The 17,982-nt window shown below is 38.9% G+C and overlaps 1 protein-coding gene across 3 annotated transcripts in view; it reads left to right on the top strand.

Annotated features, from left to right (window-relative positions):
- RNF150 (ring finger protein 150) overlaps positions 1-17,982 on the top strand; it is a 386,314-nt gene that overhangs the window by 215,414 nt on the left and 152,918 nt on the right. The window contains exon 2 of one of the 3 annotated variants that reach the window (XM_069105420.1): positions 6,182-6,214. The exons of the other annotated variants lie outside the window; for them this stretch is intronic. Within the exon in view, the coding sequence (XP_068961521.1) occupies positions 6,182-6,214 (33 nt within the window). The remainder of the gene's footprint in view (positions 1-6,181; positions 6,215-17,982) is intronic. 3 annotated transcript variants of the gene reach the window in all.

Below are 17,982 nucleotides of genomic sequence, written 5' to 3'. Positions count from 1 at the left end.
TAGATAGATAGATAGATAGATAGATAGATAGATAGATAGATAGATAGCAGTTGGTATTATTATTCAGCTCAGAAACCACAAACTACAGTGAACCCAATGGCACTCAAGCAGGTTTGCATATTTTCTTTTCATACCATACACATAACCAGAACTGGGGATATTAGAACTGAATTTAGCATAAGGAACCTGGGTTTAAATCCCAGCTCTGCCACTTATTACCTATATGACCTTGGCACAATTACTTAACCTCTTTGGGACTCAATTACTTCTTCTATAATATAAGGGGGTTGGACTTGAGAACCTAAATATATGATCTTTAAAGGAGTTGGCAAGACAGTCTGCCACCTAGGGAACAATGAAGGATATTTTAATATTTCTTTTTAATAAGTGCACATTTTGTACCATAAGATTCTATTCCCTATTTCATGCAATTATTTATTTTGTGATAAAGTCAGAGACACACTGGAGGGGTGCAATTTTCAAGGGGTGTGTGTGTGTATGTGTGTGTGTGTGTGTGTGTGTGTGCGCACGCTGAAGGGGAAGAAAAGGAGAAAGAGTTTTCATATTTTTCCTAGAAAATTCCATTGCCTTATTCCCAGTTGAGAGTTTACCCATAGAGGTAACAGAAATCAGGGAAACCTGCCCCCATTTCCCTCCCAGTCTCTAGCTGAAGAAAAACTTAAGAGAAGAGACATATCATGGCATTGGAATTAAAGTCAGGAAAAGCTGGGTTCAAATGCTGCCTCTGATACTAGCTGTATAACACTGGGGACATCACTTAACCTCTCCTGGCCTCAGTTTGATCACTGGTAAAATGGGAATAGAAATAGTACCTACCTCACTGAATTGTGAAGTTCAAATGGGTTAATGTACATAAGACAATGGAAAACCTCAAGATAATCCATAAAGGGGTACAATTGTCATATGACTAGAATTTTATTCGAGAGAGAGAGAGAAGTGGTGGTATCTAAACCTTATTAAGTAGCCTTTGGTAAGGAAAACAGATTATATAATATAGTAAGGCAAGTCACATTTCCTCCCACTAAACTTTCTGTTGTTAAAGTAGACAGTTTCTTGTATTGAACTAGCTGTCAACAGAAATTTCCCTTTGAGTAACCTTTAGTTGATATATTGATTGTGACCTTTAAAAATAAAACCAAAACCCAGCAACCCACAAAGTGCCATAAGGTTATTTGGGAAGGTTTTGTTGTTTCATGCACTGAGTAGCCTGTTCACTGATAATCAGTTCTGGAAAACAAGAATAAAAAAGTATAGCAGTTACTATGTAGAACTCCTGTGAAATGCAAAGGTCTCCCAACACAGATTCTAGACCCGAAGTGAATGATCACCAACATTAAGGGCCAAGTAAAATATAGCTTCAGCTTCATTCTACCCGTGTATTGGCCACTGTGGCTGCAGACTGAGGCATGATTTTATTCCTGCTCTACCCATCCCATTCAGAGCAGAGCATCTGAAGGTTTAAAGGAAAAGAGTAGGGAAAGTAAGAACCAATAAACAATGTCTGCCCTACTTTTCTCCCCTGTTGTCTTCACACATCCCCCTTTCTGACAGATTTTTTCTCTTCCTCTTCTTCATTCCCCTGCTCATTTTCTTAACTGGCTGTAATATGAAAACCATATGTTTTAAAATATTTGTTGTATTTATTGAATGAATTTTATTTTATGGCCCCTGGTTTTCATCTTAAAAATCATTCTAGGTTTTACATTTTGTGTTCTTCCAAGGGGGAAGAAAAAAAGATGCTTTTTACTTCTGTGAGGTCCTCACTTGATTTTTTCTACATTTAATGTCTTTTAATAAAAAGGGGGTTTGCTGCTCCTTTCATAAGCTAGGAAAGAGAAAACAGACATGCATTATAGAAATTGTGAGTTTCCTTTTAAGTTCTCTGTTGTATTGGAATAAACCAGCAAGGGAGATGTTTGATAACTTAGATGTCCTAAAAGCATGTTGGCCTTATTAATCTTTTTAGGTTCTTCTCAATCAAGCAATTGCTCATACTCTCATCGGCAGAACTAGTGGCCCAAAGACAATATCAAATTCTTCTTAAAGAAATAGAAGTATATCAACAGGATTTTCATCCTAGAGAAAGAAGGAGCAAATTCTTCTGGTTCCAGGTTCCTCTGGATGTCAGGGTATGGGACTTAGAGTCACAAGTTCATGTGGTGGCTCTGCTATAAATGCAGTGTGACATCGGGCTAGTCACTCTTGGGGCTTCAGTTTCTTCATCTGTAACCTGGTCTATATGTCATGGCCTCCTTTGGCAGTCTGGTGAAGCCTACAGATCTTTTAAGAATAATATTTTTAAATTAAAAAATAAAATACACAGGATTATTATTGAAATTCATTTATTAAATGGAACATGCATTTTTCAAATATTAAAAGAACAAGTTCTTGGACTCCCAGGTTAAGAATCTTTGGTAAAATGGTCTTTAAAGCCTTTCAGGTCTAGTTTTCAGTGATTTTCAACTCCTTTAGAAAGGTTGTTTGTTTTTCTCTTTTTTGGAGGGGAAGGCAGGACAATTGGGGTTAAGTGACTTGCCCAAGGTGACACAGCTAATAAGTGTTAAGCATCTGAGGTTGCATTTGAACTCAGGTTCTCCTGACTCCAGGGCCGGTACTCTATTTACTATGCCACATAGCTGCCCTGTTTTTGCTTTTTTTTAAGTGGGTAGTGGGTTGGTCTTGAAATCAGGAAAAATTGGGTTCAAGTCTTCCCTACTAGATTTGTACAAGTATTTCAACTTCTCAGTGACCCTAGAAAACTCTCTGGGTCTTTAAGTTGTAGACAAGTTGTGAATCTTGCTTCTGTGGAGGAAACTTCCAAAACAGGAATTCTCTTCACAGAAGAAATCTTAGTGTTAGACTTCTCCCTTCTTCTATCACTCCACCTCCACCCCCAAGAAATCCAAAAAAACAAAAATACAGGATCAAAGATTTAAAATTTAAAGGGAGTAGAACCTGAGAATTTGCTAGTCCAATCCCCTCATTTTATGCTTGAGGAAATGGAAGTCCAGAGAGGAGCAGTGACTTGCACAAGGTCACGGAGATCTGAAGTAGCAAAGTCGGATTTTGAACCCACTTTTGAATCACTTTTTCTATCACACCTCCACTTCAGGTCACATCCACTAGAGAAAATGTATGCTTGGTCATGAAGAGCTTCATGAAGCCCACGAAGAAAATTTCCATGTTATGGGTTATCCAAGCATGAAGAGAAAATGGTTTGATTTGGTTTTGGGGGGAGTTTTTGGGTTTTTTGTTTCTGTTTTGCTGAATATCGAAAAAGCAAGAAACTTCTTTAAGTATCAGTAATTCAAATTTGATTCTAAGTTCCTCTGTACGAACATGACTTTGGTTGCATTCTAGGAAAGAGATCTAGATCTGTACTACTTTCACCTACAATTTTTTCCCAGCACAAATTCCTGACAGCCAATTCTGAAGGAAAAAAAAATCCAGATATACACCCCCCCCCCCCGGTCCCACCCTCCACCTAAACATCTCACCCCTTTTTTTTTTCTCTTGGGAAGTCAGCTGCTGCCCTGTTCATCTGTGTCCTTTCTGAATTTTAAGCTGTTCTCTTGTCAATTTTACAGTCAATTTAAAATTGACTTTTTTGTTTTCTTTTTTTCTTGTGTCACTCTCACTGCTGTCATCCACCTACCCCTACCCCTTTCAAATAGAAAGCCTCCCTTGTATCATAAACAAATATAGTCAAGTAAAATAAATTGCTTACTGTCCAAGTCTTAAAATGTTAGTCTTATTTGGCCCTTTTAGTCAATCACCTTTCTACCAAGAGGTGGAGAACACACCTCATTATCAGCACATGCCTAGAGTCATATTTACTCACTGCATTAATCTGAAGTCTTTCAAAGTTGTTTACTTCCCCCTCCCCATTATTGTAGTCATAAATTTTTCTGGCTCTCCTTACTTAGTTCTATAATATATTATTCATTTCTTCAGTTCCTCATATTCATCATGTCTTATAGCTCAATAATATTCCATTCTATTTCTATACCATTATTTGCTCAGCCATTCCCCAGTTGAGGGGCACCCACTTCATTTCCAATTCTTTATTACTACAAAAAATGCTCTATGAATGTTTGTGTTGATATGAGTCCCCTTTCCCTGTGTCTTGGACCTTTTGGAATGTATACCCAGTAGTGGTATTTAATTGCACATTTCATGTATACCCAGCGGTGGTATTTAATTGCACATTTCATGTATATCCAGCGGTGGTATTTAATTGCACATTTCATGTAAAGTATAAAGTTTGAGGGGAAGGGAATTGCAAGAAAGAGAACAGGTTATAATGGTGGTGCTGAAAGAGACCAAGTTTGGGTTTCTTTAGGTTTCCTTAGAGGGAAGACTGTTTCCCTCGTGTTCAGAGCAGAATAGTGCAGTACTTTTGTGGGCTGAAATAACCCCCACCCCACCCCCAAACTCCATCCCCAGCCTCATCAAATTGTTAATGCTCTTCTCATTTCTCTGGTTGAAATCAGTTTATATATATTGTGTATTTACTGATGTCTGTACTTATGTGCCCCACCTATAGAATATAAGCAGCTTGAAGACAGGAAGTCTCTTATTTTAGTTTGTGTATCCTCAGCCTCCTTCAGAGTGTCTTACACAGAGAAAGCATTTAGTAACTGCTTGTTGAATTCAGTACTCATCCTTAGTGCTCTAGGGTATCTTTGAGTGCCCATCCTATGCTCTAGGATTCCATATGGACATTTGTTTAATAGATAAATTATGTAGACATAGGGCGTCAGGTCCTGAAGTAATTTTGTAGAAAACGGTACTTCTTGGGATGGATAGGTTGTTATTTTGCTGTTGTAGCTGTTGTTGTTGTTGCTGCTGCTGCTAATGCAGTAAATATTTCCAGAGAGGAGTATTGAAAGAAGCCATGATTCTCATCAAAGTCCAAACAGGCATGTGTTTGTACCCAAACTCCAGGGGGTTGAGGGAAGATTTGAGCTTAAAAGTCACTGCCCAGTTGGTCCATCTTCTTTTTCATTGGCTTATAAGGACAGTGTTATGATGTTAACAATTATATATCTGTGCATATGGTTTATGTGAAAGATTACATACCTCCTATATAGTTGTTTTTCAGTCATTTCAGTTGTGTTTGGTTCTTCATGACCTCATTTGAGGTTTTCTTGGCAGAGCTACTGGAGTGGTTTGCCATTTCCTTCTCCACCTTATTTTACAGATGAGGAAACTGAGGCAAACAGAGTTGAGTGACTTATCCAGGGTCATACAGTAAGAGCCTGAGAATGGATTTGAACACAGGTTTTTCTGGCTTCAGAGCCAGTGCTTTGTCCATTGTGCCACCTAGCTGCCCCTCCTATGTAGTGGAAGTTTACTAACTGCTTGCCAATTGCTTGATTACTAACAAGACTGTATAAGACAGCAGTTCTCAAAGAGCATTCCAGGTATTGTATGGAACTGACCCAATCCCTTTGGTGTTCTCTAGTCTTTAACAAATTTTATTGAATTTACACTTGTAACTCCTTGCACATGTGCATGTGTGGTCCCCTGTATTCCTCACTCAAAGAATGATATTGTGTCATGACCAAAAAACAAAAAAACCAAGTTTGAGAACTACTGATATATAGAGACAGCCCAGTTAACACAATGGATAGCACCTTGACCCTGAAGCCAGAAAGACCGAATTCAATTCCATCCTCAGATACTTACTAACTGTGTCCCCATGGCAAGTCATTTACCCTCTGTCTGCCTTAGTTTCCTCATCTATAAAATGGGGATAGTATTAGCAAATGCCTCCTGAGGTTGTTGTGAATATAAAATGAGATAATATTTGTAAAGCATTTTGCAAACCTTAAAACACTATATAAATGCTAGCTATCACTACTAGTATTATTATCATTATTAATAATCATATCTTCAGGGAAAACCTGTTGGGTGCCAATATTCTCCTTTTTTCTTCTTTTTTTTAAAGGCTCATTTTAGTCTAAACTTAATAGCCATCAATTGAATATTCAAATAAATGAAATAAAATGATTCCATATGTGAAAACTGTAAACCACATTATTTGCAATTGGTTAAAAAGGCATGTATTTTAACTTTAAGAAGATGATAACAAAAACGTCCTGTTTGCTCTCTTGTCCCTCTCTGATCTCTTTTTCTTCTATGTATTTTTTTTCAGATTTTGTTGCTGTTACTTTTTTACATGATTGCAGTAAGTCTCTATGTTGCTGTTCCAATTCTATTTCTTCGCCCTGCATCACTTCATAGATGTCGCCCCATATTTTCATTCTTCATAATTATCATTTCTTATGGTGCAATTATATTTTGAAGCACAAACTATTTCTAAATTTTGAAGCACAAATTATATGAATCAGACCATTATGACTATTTTAGCACAGCAAAGTCTTCTATTCCTTTTTAGGCAGCATAGTACAGTAGAAGGAGCTTCGGCTCTGCTGTTAGAGAGCCTGGGTTCAAATTCCACCTCTGATGCTTAGCACCTGCTTGATATTGGGTGAGTTACATTTCTTCCCTCGGCCTCATTAGTAAATCGAGAGGGTTGGATTAGATGGCCTCTCAGGTCCCTTTCACCTCTACATCTATAGTACTATGATTTAGTCTTAGGAGTTATATAACTGGGTCAAAGGGCCTGACAGTTGAATAGTTTTTATTATATGTGGTTACTTTGCTTTCCAAAAAGATTGCACCAATTCACAGCTCCACCTGCAACATAATAGTGTACCTGCGTCTCCACAAACCTGCCAACATTGAATTTCATCATTATCAATATTCACCAACTTAATAGTTAAACAGTGGTACCTCAGAGTTGTCTTGATATCACTTATCACTTGAGAGAGGGTTTAAACAACTTTTTATGTAGTTGTTAATCATTTGTGTTTCTTTTGAGAACAACCTTTGACCATTTATCTACCACGGAATAGATTTTCCTCCTAAAAATTTGTGTCAATTTTTTTATCAACTGTGGATATCAGATTTTTTACTGGAAATATTGATGGCAAAGATTTTTCCCCAATCTCTTTTCCCTCTTTTTTATTGAATGGAATATCAGTATTCCTCCATGTTTAACCTTATTATTTAAAATAATCCATTCTTTCTATAGTGATACTTCTAATGGCAAAGATTATATACATTAGACTAGGGGCTCATCCTCGAGTAATGGGATGAGCACAGAAGATGGGACTCAGAAACACCACGTTCTATCGCTAGCTGTACCACTTATGTGAAGAAACACAAGTGACTTTCTGTCTCTCAGTCCCAATTCCCTCATCTGTAAAATGAGGATATTGGACTAGATGAGATCCATGGTTGCTTCCAACTCCTTATTTCTCTGATTCATTAGTTTTAAAACTTGTGATCAGGCAATACAAGGCAATAAAAAAATTAGAAATCATATGAATAAGTGGTGTATATGTGCTTGAAAATGCTTTCTTTCATTGGCATGCCCATCCTGACATTTACATAATCACATAATCTCAGAAGCCTGAAGGACCTCAGAGGCCATTTAGTCCAACCCAAACCTGAAGAGTTATCTCCTTGATAGCACACCCCAGTCATCCATTCTTTGCTTGAAAACCACTAGTGAAGGGGAACCTCCCTTATTCCTGAGCAACCCATTCCACTTTGGTATAGCTCTAAGTAAGAGGGAGTTTTTCCTTTCCTTTTATAGGACATAAATCTACCTCTCAACCACTTCTGCCATTTGTCCCGTTCTGCCCACTAGGACCAAACAGAACAAAATCTAGCCCATCTTCTGCATGACAAGTTATCATGTCTACCTTAAGCCTTATCTTCTCTAAGCTAAAGAGCCCCAATTCCTTCACCAATCCCAGGTCTGAGATGTACTAACTCTGTGACTGTGGGCAAGTCACTTAACCTCTGTGGGCCTCAGTTTCCTCATCTGTAAAATGAAGGGGTTGGACTAGATGGCTTCTAAGTTACCTTCCAGCTCTAAATTTCTTTCCTGTTATCCTAGATGACTTCTAAGGTCCCTTCAAGGTCTATCTAAACCCATGATAGTAAGCGCTTAATAAATGCTTGTTGAATGATTATTTGATGCTCTATTATCTCTCCTTTTAAAGCCTCTCCAGACTATGTATATCCTTTTTCAAAATGTTGCACTCATGCCAAGTGTTGTTCTTGCTATCAGACACCGTCACTGTGTGGTTTGTTTTGCTTAAATGTTTTAACTCTGTAACATCTTGTTAAGTTAAGACTTCATGGGGGTGGAGAGTTAATGAGGGGTTATATCTAGAAATGACAATGATATAAAAATAAAAGATGTCAATCAACCTTAAGTCAAATCAAAGAACAAACAAAAAATTTTAACTTAAAAAATGGTACACAGAACTGAATACTATACTCCCTATGTGATCTGACCAGGGCAGAGTACAGCAGAACTTTAGCCTCTCCAGTCCTGGACACAAAGCCTTTTACGATTGTGGATAGTCTTGGATAGAGGAGTTGATACACATTTTTTTGTACATTGAGTAACAAAAATATCATTATAAATATTGCAGAAATCACTTATGCCCAACTTTGGAATATCATTCACCATATAGGCTTGTTTAAGACTGATTTGCTTACCTAATTAAGTTCTTCTTGGTCTAATATTAAAATTGGTTTGCATTCCCAAGGTAAATATCCACTAATTTCAGGAGAAGGGTGAAGGAGATTGGGGAAGGATATTTCCTTTCTGCTCTCTGTTGTTAATTGCTATTAGTCTGCTGTTAAAGCATTCCCTGCTGTTAATTTAAAAAAAAATGGTGAGACATCCAGGAAGAATTTGTATAAAACTAAAATATACCAACAGTACAGAATAAGATGTGAAGGTTAAAATCTTGATAAACATTTACTAACCAAGCTCATAAGGATCTTGGTTATTATGAGCTAAGTTTCTTGAGCACCATAAATCAAGTAGAGATTCCAGGAGGACTCGAAGAGGATTTTCTACCCTGTGGGTGGGTTTAGGACATTTCCCCAGATAGAAAAGGAAGATTTAGCTTGGCTGTTTCATAAAAAGTCTAACTTTTTTTTATGTTGCAGACAACTTATTTATCTATGGGATGGGTCATTTAACTTCTTTTGAACTTATTAAGGAAGAATCTCCTTATTAAGAATTCTTTGACCCTCCATACTTTGATCTGGGTCTCTTATTTCCTACCTGAAAATACAAATTGTGATTATAGTCATTACCTACTTTGGAAAGGAAAAAAAAAACTTAGAAATTGAAAAGGGTAAGTCATTAAAAACCCAGGATATCCCTACCGTTAGCACTGTGGGTCAGGCATGTCACAGTCAGATATCCTCTCTTTCTCTTCACACTGATGGCCAGTTCTTCCTCAAAACAAAAGATAATTTAAGTATACACAGAAAATGAGAAATGATATGTAAAGCACTTCAGAAACCTCGAAACATTATATAATTGTTAGTTAATTGTTATTATGAAATGAGGATTTTTTTTTTTTTTTTTGCTTTTTGGAGGGCAGTTAGGGTTAAGTGACTTGCCCAAGGTCACATGGCTAGTTTTTGTGTTTAAGTGTCTGAGGCCGGATTTGAACTCAGGTCCTCCTGACTCTGGGCCAGTGCTGTATTCACTGCGCCACCTAGCCACCCCATAAAATGAGGATTCATAGAATTCAGTCTTACTTTAGAATTCAAAATTCTGTGTTTCAGGTCCTATTTCTGGGATTTAAACCATATGAAATATATCATTCATGTTGATTAACTCAGCTCTCCCCTACATATCTGCTTCTCCTTGGGGTGACCAGTTAGCCTCAGAGGATTCTTACATCATTAAGTTATTCATCAGATCTTTAATTTCCATGTTCATAATACCTACTAGGGCAGCTGGCAGTGCAGTGGATAAGTCCTAGAGTCAGGAAAACCTGAGTACCCGAGTTCAAATCTATTCTTCGATACTTAATGACTATGTGACTCTGAGCAAGTCACATAACTTCTCTTTGTCTCAGTTTAGTCAGCTGTAAAAGGATATAATAATTGCACCTACCTTTCAGGGTTGTTGTAAAGATGCAATTAGGTAATATTTGTAAAAGTGTCTGGCGCAGAGTATGTGCTATATAAATGCTTATTCTTTTCCCTTCTTCCCCTTCCCTTCCAAGTGACTATACTAAATAGTACCCTACTAACCAAAAAGTCTGAATGTTCCTTTCCAGAGCTATAAATAGGTAGAGGCAATGAGGGCTTTGCTTTGTGAAATGCATTCAGTGCTTTTAGCACCTGTACTACTTTGTCAAGTAAACACAACTGAACTCAGCACCTGATCAAATCAAATACTTAGTTAAATTGAGAAGCTTCTCAAAAGCAGTTGCTTCCTCCTTCAGAACATGGCATCCTGAACTCCTTGGCTCAACCTCATCCTGTTTTCTCTCCCATTAAAGGCCTACCAACAATGGCCATTAGGACTAGTATCCCAGAATTTCTCCCCCATTGAGGCCAGATCTTGAGGGTTAAGGTATCTCCCTCAGGTTTCTCTCCCTATTTCACCAATTTAATTTGATTTAGAGTTGATTTGGGAATGCCCAACACAACAGCCTGTGCCACTTTCCCCAGGCACAGATGTTGCTTGTGAAGGTTCTGCCCTTCCCTAGATTGGTGCAGATTCTTTCCCCACCCCAAAACTGTTGCCTGTATAGAACAAAATGAAGTGGAACATGATAGTAATCATTAACAACTCTTTAAAAGATAATAGAACACTTTTATGCCTGTTATTCAATCATTGCCAATCCTGTGAAGTGGGTTGTAAGAGTGTTATCATCCTCATTTTACAGATGAGGGAATGATGTTCAGACATGTTAAAGTCACAAAGCTAGTATGTCTCAGAACCAGAACTTGAACTCAGGTTTCGTTATTCAATGTAATGCTTTTTTTACTTGATCTTACCGTACAATTAAATTGTTGGGGAACTGTCTATTTAATTTAGATCCCAAAGTATCTCTTTGGCCCAAATTGTCTAATTTCACTACATATATTTATTTAATTAAGAAGATCAATTCCTCCAAATCCATAGAACCTTGGTATTGGAAAGATCCTAGAATATAATCTGGTCCAACCCATACCAGTCCACTTTGTCCTGCTTGAACTCCCAACTCACTAATAATGTATTGGGGAATTAGTTTTGCACTAGGCAGACTCTGATTTATTTGGATAGGTTAATACCACAACAACAACAGCTAACATGTATAGCTATACATATAGCACATGCTATGTGCCTGGCACTGTCCTAATTGGTTTACACTTATTAACTATTTGCTCTTCACAGTAACACTGCAAAGTAGATACTATTGTTATCTTCATTTTACAGATGAAGAAACTGAGGTCCCCAAGGGCTAAGTGAATTTTACCTAGGGTCACACTACTATAGAGTGTCTCTGAAGCCATATTCGAACTCAGGTCTTCCTGACTCCAGGCTCAGTGCTCTGTCTTCTGTGTCACTATTATTACAAAGAGGACAGCTCACAGGGAAAGGAAACATGCACCATATCCTAGTCCCTGCTCTATATATTCTAACAGTCCCCAGATTGCAGGTGAAACACTGTAAGAGGTCCCAGGTCTCATGTCTGGCAGATTTTAGCTTGAGCCAATCCATTTCCCCAGTGGCTTGCCTTGTCAGTGGGATTTTCTGTGTCTTGATATCTCAGCAACACAATAACCTCCTAGTCTCCAGAAGAGATGCACAAACTAATACTTAAGATCATTTTTTCCATGAACAGAAGACATAAAAGAACCTATCAGGAGCTTTTGACTGAGGGCATATGCAGAAAGGAGGTATTTACAAGGGGCACCCAATTTAATTGTACCCATGAACTATATATATTCCAACATTCTCCTGTGAGAAAGAGATTACCTAACGTGAAATTTGTGTGTCCATTGTATTTATTTACCAGTGTGCACATTTTATCCCTTCAGGAGAATAAAAACTCCTTGAAGGTAAGGACTGTCTTATTTTTTTCTTGGTATATCCACTGCTTAGCATAGTGCTTTGCAAATAGTAGGTACAAAAGTAGGAGCCTTATTGAATTGAATACAATCAATCAACAAGCGTTGATTAAGTGCTTACTGCACGCCAGATAGGTGCTGGGAATACAAAACCAAAAATAAGACAACTCTTACCCTCGAGGAGCTTATACTCTATCAGGAGAGGCAACATACAATACAGAATAAATACAAGGTATACAGCAGCTGTGGAATCAGGGAAAAGGGTCATGGAATAGGTGGTTCTTAAGCTAAGTTTTGTAGGAAACAAAATGTCCTAAGAGTCAAAGGTGAGGAAGGAATACATTTGGTGCCTGGAGAGGGTAAGATCAAAGCTTTGGAGATGTAAAGGATCTTGGAGGCTATCTAACCCAAGCCACCAATCTACCTATTTTTGTTTTACAAATGAGGAAACTGAGGCATAGAGTTTAAATGACTTGCCCAGAGTCATAAGTACAACCTAAACCAAGATTTAAACCTAGTGCTCTTAATCATGCTGGATTATTATGTGAGAGGAACAGCAAGAAGGTGGTTTGGCTGGATCATAGACTCAAAGAAAAGAATCAGTGCATAATGATACCTAACAGCTATCTTGGGACCATATTGTGAAGGCTTTAAATGCCCAACACGGGATTTTAAATTTTGTGCTAGGGACAACACGGAGCTATTTTAGTTAACTGAGAAGGGGCAGGACATGGTCAGACCCATGCTTAAGGAAAATCACTTTGGCAGCTCTGGGGAGGATGGATTGGAGAAGGGACAGATTTGAGGCAGGGAGACCAATTAGGAGACAATTAGAATTGTTCAGGTGAGAAGTGAGGAAGGCTTGAACTCCTCTAATGGCTGTCAGTAGCCATAGGTGAAAGAAGTGTTATAGAGAGAGAGCTTACAAGATTTGGTGACTGATTGGATGTGTGGGATGACAGACAGTGAGGAATGGAGGATAATGCCAAGGTTGTGAATTAGGATGACTGCAAAGACAGTGCTGCCCTTGAGAGAACTAGCAAAGTTTGAAGAGGTCACAGGTTAGAGTGATGGTGGAGGGGGATTGGGGGGGGGGGTTGTTGGTTGTGAGAAAAATAATATGCTCTGTTTTAGATTTGTTGAGCTTGACATTTCTATGGGATGTGTAGTTCTTAATGTCTAATATGCAGTTGGTGACAGAGAGCTGAAGTTTAGGGGAGAGATTAGAGCTGGAAATGCAGATTTGGGAGTCATTAACTATAGTGTTGATAATTAAATTCATGTGAACCAATGTGGTCACCATGTGAAAGAGTGTAGAAAGGCCACAGATGAGGGGCTAGGACAGAAACTTAAGGTGTGCCTGCAATATGGATGAAAATCCATTAAGGTGTAGTCTCACAAATAGTAGAACTAGGAGAGAGCCATGTCGTAAAAAAAAAAAAAAACAGAGAAGAAAGAATATCAAGGAAGAAAGAGGATGGTCAACAATATCAAATCCTGTGAAGAGAAGTCAGGAAGGGGAAAAAATGAGAAATGATTGTCTGATCTTACATTTCAGAGATAATTAGTAAATCTGGGGGGGAGAATTTTCAGATAAGTTTTAAAAAACAGTATGTGCTAGCGGCAAGATTTTAACCCATGATTTTCTGGTTCAAACCCCAGCTTTTTATCTTGGGTGCCATGTGACCTCAGATGGAAACCTTAAAGTATTATTTGTTAGCTAATGTCAATATGAAGCTACCCTCTTTAAAAAAAATACTCAAAATTATAGAATGTACATTTCGATGTGAAAGAAAATCCCCCCAAATGTTCCCATTTGACCTAACATTTTTAAAAATTGTTTTAAAAATATGTTCTTATAAACAGAACAGTAACTACCCTATGATTGCCACTTAACGTTTTCTTTATCTTTGGACATCATAGCTTTTTGAGAAAAATAAAACCATGCCATATAGGAATTAAAAGGAACTTTAGCACTGATATAATTTTCAGGTCATAGAATTAGACGTAGGAGGGACCTTTGAAAGGACTACTTCCCCAGACCTCAGTCTCCTCGTCTGTAAAATGAAGGAGTTGAGCTAGATCACCTCTGAGGTCCCTTCCAGTTCCAAACGTTTAACTATCCAAAGCAATGAATTCAGTCAAGGAGGTAGTACTCCAATCTCGACTTTAACTTTGTAACTCTCTCTGCATGATCACAGGGAAGTAGTTTTAATAATGGGAGCTGGATTTGGACCCAGAGGCTTTTGATCATTACCTCTGTTATTTGATGCCTATTTGACCTTGATCAGGTTCCTTAACTTCCCTGGTCTCAGTGTCCATCCTTGTAAAATGAGGAAATTGACCTAAATGACTCCATTCAAGCTCTAAGACTATGACTTTTGATTCTGTGACTGATTTCTGAAATGCAAGTTGAGGTATTTGCATTACCAATCTCACAGCAGTATTATGGAGAAAGCACCTTCTAAGTCTTACCAACATAGTACAGTATAAGGAAACTGTTTCTGGAGTCAAGAGATCTGGGTCCAAATGTGGCCCATGATACATATAACCTGTGTGATCTTGGACAAATTGTTTAATCTCTCAGGGCTTCAGTTTCCTCTTCTGTAAAATAAGAACTAGATGACTTCCTTGGTCCCCTCTCCTCCTCTCCAAAGGAAAGTTAATTTTGATGACTAGAAGCTGCCTACCTTTCTTGGGGCTTACTGTCTAGATTTCTCTCTCTCTTTTTCTTCTTTCCTCCCTTCTTTCAAAAAAACCTAAAACCCAGTTCACTCTAAAGCTCATAGATTGGACCACAATAGGTCCTTGCCCAGGTTCCACTTAATGGCTGTATTTTGGACCCTCCTGGCTTATACTGAATGTCAATGGTAACTGTTTCTGGTTGGAACACCAACCCTGAAGGTCTTCCCCTCCCAGCTTGATTTTTTTTTTCTTATTTTATAATTAAAGAGTACATCTCTTGACTCACTGCTTTAAGAGGCCTATTCACTCAATGGGCGTTACCTCATTCTAACGGAGTAGCTGAAAAGTCCTTACCCTAAAAGGGCCAGGGTTTCCCATTGCAAACTGGGCCATCTCTAGTCATCCTGATGAACATCTGGTCACCAGACCCAAATGACTCTGGAGGAGAAAGTGAGGCTAGTGACCTTACACAGCCCTTCCTCATTCAAATCAAAGTCAACTGAAGTCATGTCATCATCTTCCTGGTGCCATGGTCATCTTCAAGAACGAAGGACAAACACAACAGCAGCAGCTCTAGATCTAAACATGAACTGCTCTTCTGCTTCCAGTACCTGTTTCTGGGATTCCAGCATTTGGTCTGTTCTCCCATGGCTACAAATTATGTTCATACTCCAAGTCTAGAGAGTGCTACCTTACAGAAGTGGGAGAACAGAGAAGGAATACTAGAGAATGGAATTGTACCAGCGAACAGCTGGTTTCCAATCAGATGACGTAGAACAGTTCGGCCTCCCAACCATTTGCAGCAGAGACTTCCAAGACCCCTTTGTCAATGAGCTTGCATTCATCCAGGCCAATCAGCGCCTGTTGTATACTTGCTACTCTGCAGTGACCCTCATCACTCTTCAGACAGTTAGAAAGCTTGTCTTTTCCCTTAGGCCCTGAAGTCACATCTCCAGCAGGGATCAGAACACAGTTATTTTTCAGTGCTCTGCTTCAAGGGTGTAATTTGGTGTCCCCCCTCCCTAGTACAGATATTAATGGAGTTTTGATGATGGACTTGTGCCTTGTGGGGTTTCAACCCCCCTCCCAGAAAGGCCCATGAGTTTCAAAGGTGTGGCCAGCCAGGAAAGGAGGACCAGAATAGTCTTTAATGAGCTTCTTTTCCCCTTTGATGTAAGAGTTCTCATTCAGCTTCGAGAGAGCCCCATGCCTTTGTTAGGCTTTGTACTGCAGATTGGGAGGCTGAAGCCTGTGAATTAGGCCCCTGTGAAGGGACCTCCTTAGTGGATGAGTCAACACTGTGATGACTCAGGAATGCACTGGGGGGGTGGGGGTGAGGGTAGGAGCAAAACAAGCTGATATGGGGGAAGAAGCATGGTGTTGTTATTATGGGGGAAAGAGAGAGAGAGGGAGAGAGAGAGAGGGAGGGAGGGAGGGGGAGAGAGAGAGAGAGAGAGAGAGAGAGAACATGAGAACAAAGACTAGACTGGGAATTTTGAATGAGTTGAGTATTACTTAGCTTGATTGATAAGTGACTTAAAGTCTGATCTTTAGTTTCCTCACCTCACTAGGGGATAATAACAATTTGAGTACCTGCAAAAATACTTTGTGAAAGGGTATAGAAATATGTATCAATAAGCAGTATTATTAAACTAAAGATGTATCATTCAGGCCTCTGACTAATCTTTCTATCAAGGTCAGTTTTCACAGCATAAGGTTTTAGATTCAGCCCACTGCTATAGCCTATTAAGATCTTTTTCTATTCAGACTTTGTCATCCACTGTGTTAACTATCCTTCCCAGCTTTTTTCTCATTCACAGGTTTGTTGAGCTTGTCAATGTATTGGCACAGTAGATAGAGTGCCTGGTTCTACTGTAGTTAGGAAGACTCACCTTCCCGAGTTCAAATCCAGCCTCAGATACTAGCTGTGTGACTCTGGACAAGTCACTTAATCTTTTTTGCCTCCAGTTCCTCATCTGTAAAATGACCTGGAGGAAATGGCAAACCACTCCTGTATCTTTGCCAAGAAAACCTCAAATGAGATCACAAAGAGTTGGACGTGCCAGAAAAATAACTGAACAACAAATGCCAGTGTATGCCTTTCTCCAAGTCATTGACAAAAATGTTGAACAGACAGAGCCAATCGCTAATCCCTGAGATACTTCACTGGGAACCTCCTGTCATGTTGACATTGAACCATCAATCATTTCTCTTTATTCCAAACCATCCAACCAGTTCCCAAGCCATCACATTGTATTATCATCTCATCCAGATTTCCCCCATCTTCTCCACATTAATAGAATGAGATACTTTATCAGAAGCTTTGCTAAAATCTAGGTAAACTCTAACTAAAACATCCCTTCATGTACCGACTTAGCAATTCTGTCAGAAAAAAGCGATTAGGTTGGTCTAGGATGACCATGCGAGTTTTGGGTTTTTGGGGTTTTTTTTGCAATCGTTGCTTCTCCTTCTAGGTGCTCGTGTCTCATTAATGATCTGTTCTAGAACTTTCTCAGGAATCAGAAGTCAGACCCACCTTACTAATCTTTTGCAGACACTATTCCCTCCTCTTTTTTTTTTAAACTCGGGACAACATTGCCCTTCTTCAGTAATAGAATGAAAACTAATTGGGAACTCAGAGGTCTCTTAGTATGGCTCCTTCATTTTTACATATGAGGAGACCCAAGCCCAGGTGACTTGACCAAACTTATACCAGTAACAAATGCCAGATGCAAGATTTGAACCCAGGTCCTGGGACTCCAGAGCCAGTGCTCTTTCCACAGTATTCTACTTGTGGTACCTCTCCTGTTCTCTATACAGCTTTCACATAAACTTTGCTGGATAAAGAATCACAATTAATATTTTTTTTTCTTTTCAGAGGGGAAGGCAGGGCAGGGCAGGGCTAGTAAGTGTTACATGTCTGAGGTCAGATTTGAACTCAGGTCCTCCTGACTCCAGGGCCGGTGCTCTATTCGCTGTGCCACCTAGCCGCCCCATCACAATTAATTCTTTGAGTGCCAGAGGATGTTATTCATCTGAATCAGATGACTTGAATTTATCAAGGGCAACCACATGCAGTCTTACTATCTCCTTTTTTATCTTGACTGTTAATTCCCCATTGGCCATTTTTGTTTTATTATTTCCAGTGTAAAGGTCAGTTTCTTGGCATACAAAACAGAAGCAAAAAACAAAAACAAAACCCACATTAATTAAACAGCTTTGCTTTCTCTTTGTTCTTCATTATTGTCGTCCTATCAGCTCTCAAGTAAGGGTCTTATCCCTTCTTTGACCCTCTCTTTTCTCCCCATATAGTTTATA

This window comes from Petaurus breviceps, unplaced genomic scaffold (assembly GCF_028583685.1).
Source record: "Petaurus breviceps papuanus isolate PSGF00001 unplaced genomic scaffold, PetGlider_PUasm1.0 76, whole genome shotgun sequence".
NCBI classification, from domain to species: domain Eukaryota; kingdom Metazoa; phylum Chordata; class Mammalia; order Diprotodontia; family Petauridae; genus Petaurus; species Petaurus breviceps.
The sequence above is the reverse complement of the archived record's forward strand: the minus strand, read 5'-3'. Positions and strand labels throughout refer to the sequence as shown.